Source organism: Cupressus sempervirens, chromosome 10, assembly GCF_028749045.1.
Source record: "Cupressus sempervirens isolate cs-2001-9-10 chromosome 10, ASM2874904v1, whole genome shotgun sequence".
In the NCBI taxonomy this organism is placed as follows: Eukaryota; Viridiplantae; Streptophyta; class Pinopsida; order Cupressales; family Cupressaceae; genus Cupressus; species Cupressus sempervirens.
In genome coordinates, this window is record NC_143127.1 from 471,665,828 (window position 1) to 471,680,396 (window position 14,569).

Sequence of the window (14,569 nt, forward strand, 5' to 3'; positions counted from 1 at the left end):
GAATTCAATTACTTGGTTTGAAATGTAGAAAATTGAACAATCAAAAATACTAAAAATAGTTTTAGTCTTGTTAAGGGATGAAATGAAGTGTGAGGACATTAGATAAAAACATTTGCAAATAACTAATAAAAATGACTTGAAACGACTGTCTATCCCTAAGATGGTCGGGGGACTTGGTTCTCCTCAACTATCCGAGGGATGATCAACTTTCAGGACTAGCATTGACTTTTTTTGAGCTTCCAGGATGGTATCCATTTTAAAAAATTCCTGGGGACAGCTTGGGAATGTTTCCAGCCATCCCTTTGTCTCCTAAACTGTTTTTTGTTTCCAATACTTGTGTAGTAGGTTGGAAAAGTGTTGCTGGGTACCACTGCTTTTCAAAAACACTAGAAATAAGTAATTTTTTAATATTATAACATGCACTTATTTTTTAACAACTTAAATCCAATTATTTCTTTTCTTCCACCATATTACCTAAATTTTTATTTTTGGTATTAGACTAAGGATCTTCGTGGATTTTATGTTAAAAGGGACATGTCCCTACATTCAGACTCAAACTTATGGGCTCCTAGCTATTGAAGGTAGTCAAGGGTATAATGCTTTCTGATTTGCTAATGGTACCTTCTTATGTTCCACATTTTTTCTTGCCAAGATCAGACAGCTCAAGGCTTATATTCCTAAATTTCTTTTTCAAGAGGTCAATTGCTTTATATTCAAAGGTTTGTTCCATAATCCTATACCTTTTTCCTTCAAAATCCTCTGAGGAATTCATCAACGTAGAGTTAAAAAAAATGACAACGATGCAAGTAGTTATGGATTGAAAGTATGACTCTCTTCTTCCATCCCTTAATCCTGAAATGCAACAGAGAAAGTAGAAGAGGGTAGACAAAACATGGAAAGACAATTTGGAATTTCACAGGCTACAAATTGTGTCATATCCCATTATTTCATCAAGTGATGAAAGAAAACATGTCAATAAGGGCAAGAAAAGGAGCATATCTTGTCTTTTATATATATCTTCATTTCTTGAAATTTTGTATAGTAGTTAGAGTGGATCCGATGACTGAGGCAGCTTGGCTCTCGCCAAGGCACCTATCCACCATGGGGACACATACCCTGATGATATATACTTATGAATTCCAGATACTCACTCATATATCATCAGTGTATGTGAGTTGCATGATGGACTGATGGCTTGATGATTGGTCTCCAACCATCATCATGTGATCACCATCATGAGATGCATCATATCTCACATAAATGGCCACCCACATGAGTCCATTGATTCATAATATGCCATCACACATGCATACTCTACATCATACATAGATACATCCATCTAGATGTAATTGCATCATTATTATTATACCATCAGTACCACATTACTGCATACACATTTACAAAATATTGCATTTGGCATCATATTTGATAATAAAGCCAATGGATACATATATCATTGGGACTGATATTACCATGTATCATGAATATGTAATCGGACATCGATTCCCATTCATGTATCAGATTGTATGCTTATAAGTTATTACTGTGCTATTATACAAGCCAATGACATTATTGGCCTGGCAGATCAATAATTCATGATTTATCATGTAATTGACTGCACTTAATGATTCATGAATAGTTTTAATATTTTTTATTGATTATCATCCATGATCGATTCACAATAATCATGAATGATTACTGTGAACAGTAAATTATATTTGCTAAGGTGAGTGACGTCTACCCACATGTACTCTTTCATGTTACAAAGCAAATATTTATGCAAGCATAGACTCACCAAGAAGCAATGAGAAATTGATATCATATAAATATATATTTTCCGTTTGTGGAAGTTCCAAAGCGTAGGAGGTTGTGATAGCAACTGTTGGTGCAGGCATTTCATCGATATATCATATATGACATCTATTAGAGGAGCATTCATCATATCAATATATCAGAGATGACTCATTTATTAGAGAAGTATTGCATATACAATTCCAGAATATTAGTGATGACATATATCTCTGCCTGATACCATTATATCAGCTTGTAGTTGCAGCATATATCACATACAAAAGATCAGGAACAACCATACAGGTCATTGTGCATATATTATATTGTTGTATCAGAAACAACTTCACGTTGTAAACTGCATTCTTGAAACATATTAAAGTTCAGTGTTTTCATTTGGAATTACAAGAAATAAACATTTCATTGAATTCCTCACTATATCTGCATTGTTTATTGGTTCATTACTTGTTTGATCAATAATAAAAACCATTTCATGAAAGAATAGGGTAAACCAAGTAGCATCCTACATAATCCAAAAAGGGAACATTACAATTGCTATAAGAGAACATTGTCTTGACCTAAGGTGAATGAGCAAATCATTAATAACATATACCAAGAGGAAGAAGGACGAAGGGAGGCACTCATGAGAGGAGGAGGAAACATCGGAAACAAGATAGATCAAGTACAACATGAACAAAGGGAATTGCGAAACAAGCAAACTCAGTTAATCAATGTCTTAAACTGGTCCACACTCATTTACATGATTGACAAACATAAAAGCTATAATAGACGAGAGGAACAATAAAAAAATGATAGTCTCAAGAGACAAAGTTCAAGGCCATGATTACTTAATTTCGTGTCATAGAAGGTACAAATGGGAGGGGAGGCATCCTTGCTTAAATTAAAGACTAGATTAGATAAGATTGGGAAGTAGACGATCTACAAAGCAAAATGTCCTTTAAAGAGTATTTTGAATTGAGAATAAGTATATGTGTTGAAGAGGAAACAAAGGACTTCTAGAACTAAAGAGGAAGGTAGGGAAACTAAATATTCCATACTTTGATGGTACCTAAAAAATGACTGCAAGAGCATGGGTACCAAACTCAATACTTATTTCCAATTGAACCCTATAGCAGAAGAAGGATCCATAAAATCTACAGCCCTCCATCTTTATGAAATAGCACATGAATGGTGGCATCATGGGATGATACAATGGGACATGCCAAGATTACCTCCTATCTTGAGCTTACCCAAAGACTAATAGAGAGGTTTGGCAATAAAGACCCCATAGTTCTACTGCCGTGGGGAACGGGGAGATAAAGGGGCCTTAATTTTTGGATGATGGGGTAATGGTGGCAGGGGACAGGGATGTTGTTTATACAATACATATGGTACTTAAAATGCTAGTTACGAAAAGATGTATTGCAATATAATATATAAATATGTAAAAGAGTAAATACTTAAAACATTGCATTGAATTGGAACATTGAATATAAATAGTTCAATCAGAAAATAGTCAACACTGACGTGTACCCCCATCCGTGGCGAAGGTGACGGAATTTGGTGGCGTCGTTGGGGGGAGGGGGGGCAAAGTCCCCAAGACCCTAGTGCATTTTTGTTTTTGAGATGTGCAGCAAAAAGGGCAGGACGTGTCTCCGTTTTGGTATGAAAGACCCGTATTTGCATTCCAAGGCTTTGACTAAAGTCAAACACTGAGCGACCATAGAAGACTATATCACAGAATTCCAAGGGATTTAGTCTTAGTGACCAATGTCACCGGTAGAAATTGTGTATCAGCCGACGGATCCCTTCGGAAAGGAAATTGTGTATCGGCCGATGGGTCCCTTCGGAAAGGAAATTGTGTATCAGCCGATGAGTCCCTTCGGAAAGGAAATTGTGTATCAGCCGACGGGTCCCTTCGGGAAGGTTCTTGTTATGTAGCCGACGGGTAAATAGTTTGTAGCGGACATGATGTATCTGGCCGACGGATACCTTCGGGAAGGTTTGTCGAAAAGTATTTATAACCCCTTCGAGAAGCATTGTAGAGATATATCTTACCATCGAAGCATAATGTACTGTAGGCATATGCGAATAATAATAAGAGTTCTGCTGGTTGCTGTTCATGTTCGTATTCTTTGTCTGTGTGCGTTTCTTAATTAATCCATGCGGTAAACAACCAATATATCCGAGACGACATTAATTGTGCTCTTTATGGACAGATTATAGGATCCCTTAAGAGGGTTGGTGAAAGCACATAATCCTCTTTCCTTACAAGAGGCATCTAGAAAGTAAGGGATATGAATTTTGGATCAGCTAAGCATAAACCACCTTAATATTCAGCGTCCAGTCATAAGCATTTTATTGAAATTCCATAATATATCTGCATTGTTTACTAGTTTGTTCACTAATAAAAATCATTTCAACAAAGAATTGTGTAAATCTAGTTTCCCACATAAGCCAAAAAGGGGACATCAAAATTCCTCTTGGTTGCATCCACACGAGTATTGTCTAGAAATTGGTAGGAGTGTGAGCTGTTTAACATAGATTTTCCAGTTTTCTACTTGAGCTTGAAGCAAGGATCAAATGTCAAAGGATTTGGAGATTAACAAAGCCCCTAAAGGCAACAAAGGTCCATCAGCTTAAGACAAATTAACACGACCTTAAGATTATTGCATCCACAAAAGTAAGAGAGTGGCTTACTATGTACCTGTACGGGCTTAATTGGAACTGAAGCATTGCTTCTGTGGTGAGGCTCTGAACATAGCATCAAGTTTGGCAAAGGTAAAGAAAATGACTTGGGCAGTGGCAAGAGGAGGGGATTGAGGAGTGAGTTTTCTTTAAATTGTTGGGGAACCCAAGGAACACCTATCAATATCAATAAGTATTGTTAGATGAGAACTTGAGTGGGGAAGGGAACAAAAATGACCAATCATGAATCTCTCTTCCATCATGGATGCAAGGCTGGCTAGTAAGTAAATTGGAGGCTTTGGCTTCACTCATTAGATTTTGAACGCCATTCACAATCTTTGTGAGTATTTCTATGGGCACAACTTTCTTTAGGGCTGCAGTCAGTATATGCATCAGATTTCCTTAAACCATTATGCTTATTCTTTTCTTCCTCCTTTGCAATCATAAGCCCTCTGCTAAATGCCTTTTCCCCTGCTAATTTATCAGGTGAAGCTTTCCGAATTCTTGTATATGTGAGTGGCAATTGGGGTTCTGCAAGGTAATTCCCGGAGGCTACACCTACCCCAGCTGTACCTATCTTTCCATTAGCACCTTTGTCAAAGTTCAATTACAAGTTCCTTGCTTGTAGGGGGTTTGCAAAGGCGAGAAGAGAGTAAATTGTTTTTTGCCAATTCCATTTTCCCCATTTGTTCCTATGGCATTTATTTGGAGGTAATAATTTTCATACACATCTTGCCTGTGCTTTTCGTTTATGAAAGAAAATGCATCCTATACTGCACCCAAAAGTGTGAAATTTCTTTGTTTTGAACAGTGGAATGAGAAAAAAACTAGTTTTTCTAAAGGATAATTTAGTCCTAGGAATATTTAATTTTGCACTGACAGAGAAGCAAGTCCCTTCTAAAAGTTTTCAATCCTATTAAGCCTAATGTGAAATTGTTCATGTAATGTTCCCAATTTTAATTAATTTGGGCCCAAGTTATTAATGTTTGTATTTAGGGGTTCCGATTGATTTAGTATATCTCGGACCTATTTTTATTTAATTGTTTCATAGCTGTTGGCCGTTGGCTATTTTTGTAAACCCTCGGGATGTTTATCCGAAGGGTATTTAAGCACAGCTTGTAGGTAGTAGTGGTTATGCTTTGGATTATATTTGTCTGTATTGCGAATTCCTATTGGAGTTCCCTATAATTTGCCATTTCGGTTCCCTATTTGGCTCGTGCGGTTTCGGTGGGATTCAACCCTCACCCTATTCCATCGGTGTTCACTTGGTCTATATTTGGCAAAAATTGGAGTGCCATCATTATTTGCAAATACTTATCCATCTGTGAATGTTCTTCCATACTTGTACTGGTATTGTTAGGTATCTTGGCAAATACAATCATAAGACAATATCTTCAGTACGGCCATTGTTAGGCACCATTGTTTGTTGGCTTTGTCTGGTATATTCATGATTACTTGTATTTACTTGTCTAGCATAGATCTCAATCAAATCTGCTCGTACCCCGTTTGCAACTCATAACACATAGGACCATACCGCTTCATCCTCCTGTCTTAGTTTGTATGGTCTTTGAATCCGTATGGCCCTCCTGTTATACCATACAGTCAAGCATCCTCCCTCTATTCCCGTACCCCTCCTCCACCCTTCACTTTCCTCCCCCTTCATTTCCCCACCGTACGACATTCCCTTTCACCGTATGGCTATTCCCTTTCAACCATATGGCCTACACCCTTTCAACCATACGACCAAACAAATTCCACCGTATGACACATTTAGTTACAGCCGTACTGCCTAACCAGGGCTTCCATACCAACTTCCTGCACCAACATTCCTTGATTCTGAGACCATATAGATCTGTACACTCTCTTCAGTAGAATACACACGCCATTATTTTAACATTGTTCGGTATACAGGAGAACGGGAACATTTCAGTGGTATTAGAGCTGGTGATCTTGCCAGCCTACTGGGATGATTGAGAGATTTTGGTACTTGGATCACACTATGGCCCCGAACAGTGATGGAGAGTGGTGGTTGAAGGCACTACAAAGGATTGGCAAAGAGCTCAGTGAGGGTATTGATCGTTAATTAGATATATTGGAAGTATGTTTGTGTTAGGTGGACCAATTACCTTCAAGATTTATGCAAAGAATCCTCTCGCCGATTAAGGATGCCTTAAGTCAACCTAGGCTTTTGAGAAACCATGACAAGGATAAAAGATTGATTGTTGCAACATGTCTCAGCGAGGTCTTGAGAATTTTGGCTCCTAAAGCACCGTATGACTATAACAACATGATAGAGATATTGCAATTGATAGTTAACAGTTTTCAGAGTCTTGATGACTTCAGTAGTGACCCTTTTGGTAGGAGATCTACAATATTGGAGAATTGTGCAAATGTCAAAGTAATTAATCTTCTCTTAGATCTCGAATTGCAAAGTTTGGTTCATGATATGTTTCATCACTTCTTGGTCACCATCAAGGAAGATCATGATACTAAGATTCCAATTGCTATGGAGAGTCTTATGATTTCGTGCATTGAGGAGATGGATGAAATATCCCAACCCATCACATCTATGTTATGGGCTGTTCGTAATCTTGAATGTGTCCCTTCTATAGCCGCATGTAAATTGGTCAATCATATTTTCGAGCATTGTGAAGAAAAACTAATATCTCATTTGCACAAGTGGGAGAAAATAGATGGCAGCAATAAGGACAATGCATTACACTAGAAGGAAGACATTCTTACAGGGCCGCTCCAAGAGGAATTGCTAAAATTTTCTTCTACAGCAACCACGGGAGAACACCAAAAAACTGAAGAAGTTGCTCGCATGGATCTTGTGAAGACATGTACAAATCAAGTTATGCTGGTCACCAAGGTTGTTGCCGAAACTGTGTGTCTTCCACTGAAGCTATGTCCATCATCATGTCCGTCACCAAGGTTGTATGTCTGTCATTGTGGTTGTATCCGTCACCATAGTTGTGTTTGTTTTCGTCACTATTACAATGGCCGTCACCGTGTCTATCATCATCACCATGTCTGTTGCAAAGTCCATCGCCATGTACATCGTCATCATGTCTGTCAACGTCGTTGTGTCCATCATCGTCGTTGACTTTATGTTAGTCACTGTTATGTTCGCCACCATTGTGTCTGTCTTTGTTGTTGTGTTCATCACCGTTGTCGAGTTTGTATTCATCGTCGTCGTTGTATCCATCACCATCATTACTGTCGTTCTATTTGTCGTCGTTGCATTTGTCACCATTATTGTGCCAATCACTATCGTTGTGTCCATTACCGACGCTGAGTTTGTGTCCATTGTCGATTTTATGTCCGTCACCGATGTCGAGTCTGTGCCTATCACCGACACCAAGTTTGTGTCTGTCACCAACACCGAGTCTATGTTCGTCGTCGAGCTTGTGCCTGTCGTTGGTGTCGTGGTCATCCATGTCATCATTATGTGTCCACCAGTGCGGCTACAATCGTTGAGACATCGCGCATTGCTGAGGCTCTATCCATCATCAAGGTTTCAACCATGGTTCTGTGTGTTGCCAAGGTTTTAGCTACAACTAGAATCGCTGGGTTTGTACCTACATCGGCATCTGTATGTATGACCATACCCGAAGAAATTGATGAACATGATGACATCGATATATGTTATGATTGGCATCCTTGGGATCCCGGTGACTCAGGATACAACAACGTTTACATCAACGTGGTGCATCGGAATCCTGATGGTGGTCTACTAACCTCAGTTGAATTCAGTCGTGCTCATGTGATCCTGAAGAAGCATGGAGTTTCTAGTAGATATGGCTATCCACGTCAGCACACACTTTGGGATCCTGGAGTTGCGAATTGCTTGAAGACAAGCAATTTTTGGGCGGCGAGGATTTGTAATGTTCCCAATTTTAATTAATTTCGGCCCAAGTTATTAATGTTTGTATTTAGGGGTTCCGATTGATTTAGTATATCTCGGACCTATTTTTATTTAATTGTTTCGTACGTGTTGGTCGTCGGCTATTTTTGTAAACCATCGGGATGTTTATCCGAAGGGTATTTAAGCACGACTTCTAGGTAGTGGTAGGTATGCTTTGGATTATATTTCTTTGTATTGCAAATTCCTATTGGAGTTCTTTGTAATTCACCATTTCAAAAGTGAAAGATCTTCCCTATTTGGCTCGTGCGGTTTTGGTGGGATTCAACTCTCACCCTATTCTGTCGGTGTTCAATTGGGCTGTATCTAGCAAAAATTGGAGTGCCATCATTATTTGCAAATACTTATCCATTTGTGAATGTTCTTCCATAATTGTACTGGCGTTGTTAGGTATCTTGGCAAATACAATCATAAGACAATATCTTCAATATGGCCATTGTCAGGCACCATCATTTGTTGGCTTTGTCTGGTATATTCGTGATTACTTGTGTTTAATTGTCTAACATACATCTCAATAAAATCTGCTCATACCCTGTCTGCGACTCATAACACACGGGATACATACTGCTTCATCATCTTGTCTTAGTTTGTACGGTCCTTGAATCCGTACGGCCCTAATGTTATACCGTATGGTCGAGCATCCTCCCTCTATTCCTGTACCCCTCCACCCTCCACCTTCCTCCTCCATTTCCCCACCGTACGACATTCCCTGTCACCGTACGGCCTACACCCTTTCAACCGTACGGCCAAACAAATTCCACCATACGACACATTCAGTTTCAGATGTACAGCCTAACTAGGCCTTCCGTATGGACTTCCTGCACCAACATTCCTTGATTCTAAGACCGTAAGGACCTGTACACTCTCTTCAGCAGAATACGCACGCCATTATTTTAACATTGTTCAGTATACAAGAGAATGGGAACATTTCAGTTCTCATAAATGTTGCCTTCCATTTGGCTTTCTAAAGAAAACCGATAGAAGACAATCCAACCCTTTCTCTCAGAAGTAGTAGGTCTTCTCACTTTCTTTTCCTGACTCAATTTACTTGGCAAAGTCCATCAGATGGTTTTTCTCAAGCACCTTACCTAATTGGACTCTCTCCACTGCATGGTCCACTTGGCATTTTACCTTGTGATACAATTTTAGAAAAGAAATCATTGTCGTGTGACATAAGCCTCCAAGAAAAAGGCATCTAGATTTTCAAACTCCCTTTACTGGTAAGCTAAAACTGAATTTATATATTATGTTGTTTCTCTTTTAATGACTATTCTTTTGCTGATTTTGATACAGGGATTGTATGAGTGCAGAATGGTACAGCTCTCTTGTTACTAGTGTAGTGATTAGTTGTTCAATAATCTACTTGTATCCTCCTACTGATACTTAGGTTCTGGTCAAATAAGATGATGCACTTTTTTAGGAGCAAGACTGTCTGAAAAGACTATAAAGTTGTCATTCTATTTAAACAAAAGTACTTTTCAGAAAAAAATAGCAATTTGTAGAAGTAGCTCCAAAACTTCCTTGCTTGGTTGTAGCAGGGCTGCTGTCTTAACAATGCTTGATCTTGACCTGTATTACTTTGAAATCTGTATTATATCTCACTTATTAATATTGTAAATGGATATGTTTTCTACTTTATCTTGTGCAGTATTTCTGCCATCTTAATTGATTTTCATTATAAATTAACAAACTAAGACCTCCTAAAGATCTATGGATGATTAAGTGACTTTTGTATACTTCTGTTTTCAGGGCAACACACAAATTTCAGGAGCGGCACATTTAGGTGGGGCTCTTGTTGGAGCCCTTGCATGGGCAAAGATCAGGAGACCCTGGATTTAGTCAAAATTGTCCCATTGTCTTTGCACCATAAGTGTTATGGGATAAAATGAATTTACCTAATTATCTTTTTGCTTCTTTGATAATAAGAGGTTAGAGGATTAAAATTCAATGATCAATCAGGGGTATGGTTATACTTTCCGGGATCCATTCAGATTACAAATTGAGTTTGCTAATCGCTTTATGTCAAATTCCAATATAGCTAGAAATGTTGATATTATTCCATACTTACGTTTGAGATTTGATTAGTATTAGGATAGAAATGAGATTTCCTTGAGTCTTTGGCTACTCTGCGTGAGTATAGGCAAACACATTAACTTATAGACACACAAGTATCAAAATCTAAATATAGGCACACAATGAAGCATAGACACAAATCATGTAGGGATAAAGAGGGAAGTGGTGACAGAGAATTTAGTTGGTCTTACTTTCGATGACTGAATGTGCTGCCATGAACCAGCTTTATGGGAAAGCCATGCAGGTCAAGGAATGTCCCGTAACCAAATCTCTATTTTGAAAGGCCAACTCTGTAATAAGCTGACTTCAACTGTACTTTCTAATGCTTTATTTTTGTCAGTAATATTGTCGGACAGTTTTCTTGTAATGTTTTAGAGTATTTTGTTTAGAGAATGGCAATAACAATTCATTTTAAATATAAAGAGCATTCTACATTATTGATCATTACTAACAACATCCAACTTAACACAAACTCCTACCTAAGCACTCAATGCATTCAACTTTCAGAAATTGTTATGTATATCATACTTGTTTTCAGAATATTACTTCAATATAAAACCAATTACCGATGTGTTGCAGACCTGTTATGAATATGTGCAAGTTCAGTGTCAAAGACGGCTTCATTTCACACAAACAGCTCCCCAAAGATGGTGTATGAAGGCCAGCAGCTGGTTGGTGGCTCTCGTTGCCACTAGTTCTTCCCACATCCTCTTATGGACTGAAGACTTAGCAAACAACCCCTTCCTGAATATTAATCTCACATGCAGTAGCCAATACTTGTTCCCTGGAGTTGATGTCTGGGCTTGCGGCTTTCCTAAATCCCTCCGGTGCTGTGTTGCTGCTGGTTACCACAGTGATCAGAACTGCTGATTATACCCTACTGTGCATTCATCCAGCTATAACGTGACCGGTGGTAAATGCTGTTGAAACCTCCTGCCTGGTATTGGTGTCATTCATATCCCACAATCTCTGCTATGCTATGCATGGGTGTTGATCCCAGAGCAACCACTGTCCTCTTACTGATAAAGACCCGAGGTCCTCGGTTCAGTCTCTGTGTTTATACTGATATCATCCTTTGCTGCTAGTATACTGAACACATGGCTTTCCAGCTAGTATCAAGAACATACAAGTGCTTCTACTGCTAACCGATTTACTCTTGACTGTAGGCTTGACTATACAATGTAGTACATTACAAATTACATACCTCAACCTGGGTGCAATCTTCAAAGAGATACTGGGGCTACGTCCAGTCTCCCAATTTTTTCTTAAGGGGTTTCGTCCTTAAGAAATCCAGTCACATTTAAGCAACCAATTCTGTCTTTCAATATGTTGGTATATTTCATGGTGACAATCCCAAGAAAGCCCATTGCTTTTATAACCTTGATATGAGGGAGAGCACAAACAACTAGGCAATGTGGGATAAAAACCATTTTTGTCTGCTAGTCACTTAAGTTACTTTAGTTATAAAAATGACTTTAAGTCATAAAGTAACTTTATAATTCCACTTTATAAAATAAAGTGACTTAACGATAGAAAAGCTCCATGAATTTTAATATTTCTGTTAACGAAACCAAATAAATTCCTGTCACTGATTGGCATCCTCTAAATTAATTTTATTAGCCTATCCGGATGGGAAGATAGACCAACAAGGCGCCAGAAAGGCCTAGCGCGGAGAAGGGGACATTACAAACTCCTTGTAGGATTTTTCAGGGAGTGCTCACTTGTTGCCTAAAGAAGGAAGAGGAAAATGGATAACATGAAAATAAACCTAATATATTGTAATCTCCCCTCTAGGATCCTTTAGGCTTAAGACTAATTTCTCTTTAAATTCAAATGCTAGAGACTTATTCCTATCAAAACTTTTGTTCAATTCCTTTATTTATAACTATATGTCTTGGAGATGATTTGGAAATGTGTATGGTGTTAATATTCTTAGTTTGATGAGTTGTACAAATGAAGAAACTGATAAATGTAAATAACAATTAATGAAGACTGATTTGCAGTGTTTCACTGTTAAACAACAAATCTTGTATGATTCTCCAGCTGAAAATGATATACTACTATAGGGTAGAGTGTAATACCCCCATCACTATCTGCAGTAGTTTTGCACTAGTTTCTGCAGAATACCCAAATAGCTCTTAGAATTGACACTATATTGTTTCAAAATCCTTTCAATTGACATTTGTATTTCAATTCGTATATCTTATTTCAAGGGAATGAACACAATAGGTAATTTTGAGAGGAAAACACCTTACTCACAGCTGGTAGATGATTATAACGACTTCTACTTATTCAGGTACAATAGCTACTAGTATCAACGCACTCTATTTTATAGGCAACACTCAGGTCAGGGAGTCTGAATATGATCCAATAGCATACTTAGTTAGTATGCAGACTGCCCATTTGCATTGTTTGCTTGCAGGTATAAATAAGGAGTCTCATATTGCCTTGGTGAAGAATTGCTGGAGAGAAAGAGAACCCACAATTATGGTTGGTGTTGATGAAGGGGCTTATTTAGTATGTTCCTCCATGCCCAGGCTGGTCTAGTCAATTTCCTGTCAGCTTCCTTGGTATTTATGTTTGCCCTTATTCTGTTCATAACTATCTTACATTTTCACAAAGAGTAGATGTTCTGAAAGAATAAAAGATGGCTCTCCACTATGATACTATAAATAACTGTAGGGACAGAAATTATGCAGGAAACAAAGGTAGATTGCAAGAGGCATGAAGAGGCAAATGACAGTCCTTAGCTAGCTTATCAAAAAGAAGAGTATGCAACACAAACTTCACAGTGGCTTGTAGCAGAGATCGCCATTGCAAATCCATTATTAATGGAGGAAATCAGAATTTACGGAGAGAGAATGTCATGTCATCACTGCTAATACTGTCTGTTGCATGCGCTAACACCCTGCCTTAAGTCTAGCTAAGGAGTTGAAAAGAGGAAAGAGCAAAAACCCAGTGACCCCCTCTCAAAATCTGCAGTAATAGAAATGCAAAAGAAAATATTTTCTGCCAAGAAAAGTGTGGACACCTGTCGAATGATAATTGCCATACTGCTGAATGAAGAATCTCCTCCGAAACCAAGATGAAGACTAGGATAATCTACATTAGTGCCCCCAACAACCCTACTCGATGAATGAGCAGATGGCAAACACAGGCAAAACATCTGTCAATTGAAGATTCAAAAGACAACAATCTGCATAGGCACCTCTAAAACAATGAATCGAAGGCAAACAAAGGCAAAGCATCTATCAATCAAGGACGCAAATGACACGAGTCCATACGAGTGACCCCAATGGGACTACCCAACCATGCAAGAATAAAATGTTTGTTGGAAATACAAGTGCCAATTGTCTATAGAGGTGATCAACTACGGAACCAAGAAAGCATTCACACAGAGGTATGACAGGTCCACTGAAATGGGTGCCACTAAAGAGGAAATTAAGGAAAGGCCCATGCACAAATAGCATGACCTTGTCTCTGATGTAGGTTTCCATCCAACCTCTATTGTTCAATGCAAGCCTCTATTTGTGGGCTTAATAAGAATCTGTGGCTTCCATTTGAAATAATTATGGCATAATTCACACAGAGGTATGACAGGTCCACTGAAATGGGTGCCACTAAAGAGGAAATGAAGGAAAGGCCCATGCACAAATAGCATGACCTTGTCTCTGACGTAGATTTCCATCCAACCTCTATTGTTCAATGCAAGCCTCTACTTGTGGGCTTAATAAGAATCTGTGGCTTCCATTTGAAATAATTATGGCATAAAAAGAGAAAAGATTGAAAACTCTATTATTTCAACCTTTGAAAATTTACTCTTCTTCATAGCAGCCTTAGCTCTAAAACCATGTAAAATTTTGCAGCTACAGCTGCATAGATTTAGCTAGGAATTGGAAAACAATACTTGCAGAAAAGAAAAAGCAGAGCTGCACAAAATAAAATTCACATTGCGCTCAATTTTTCAAAACTCAGATTTACAATGAATAATTAATTGTAATAACTGAAATTATGGAGGAAACGAAGGTAGATCACAAAAGGCATGAAGAGTCAACTGACAGTCCTCAGTTAGCTTATACAAAAGGAGGAGCATGC

At 38.3% G+C, this 14,569-nt stretch overlaps 1 protein-coding gene and 1 long non-coding RNA gene across 3 annotated transcripts in view; both read left to right on the top strand.

Moving 5' to 3' along the window:
* Positions 1 to 10,462, top strand: part of LOC149534736 (RHOMBOID-like protein 12, mitochondrial) — a 243,120-nt gene extending 232,658 nt beyond the window's left edge. For both annotated transcript variants that reach the window (XM_089803136.1, XM_089803138.1), the window contains one exon: positions 10,151 to 10,462. In XM_089803136.1, coding sequence (XP_089659262.1) covers positions 10,151 to 10,240 — 90 coding nt within the window. In that variant the 3' untranslated portion in view covers positions 10,241 to 10,462. The remainder of the gene's footprint in view (positions 1 to 10,150) is intronic.
* Positions 10,463 to 12,239: 1,777 nt separating this feature from the next.
* Positions 12,240 to 14,302, top strand: LOC149534737 (uncharacterized). Its single transcript, XR_016356688.1, has 2 exons — positions 12,240 to 13,044; positions 13,174 to 14,302. It is a non-coding gene; the product is annotated as an uncharacterized LOC149534737 (long non-coding RNA).
* The last annotated feature ends 267 nt before the right edge of the window (positions 14,303 to 14,569 follow it).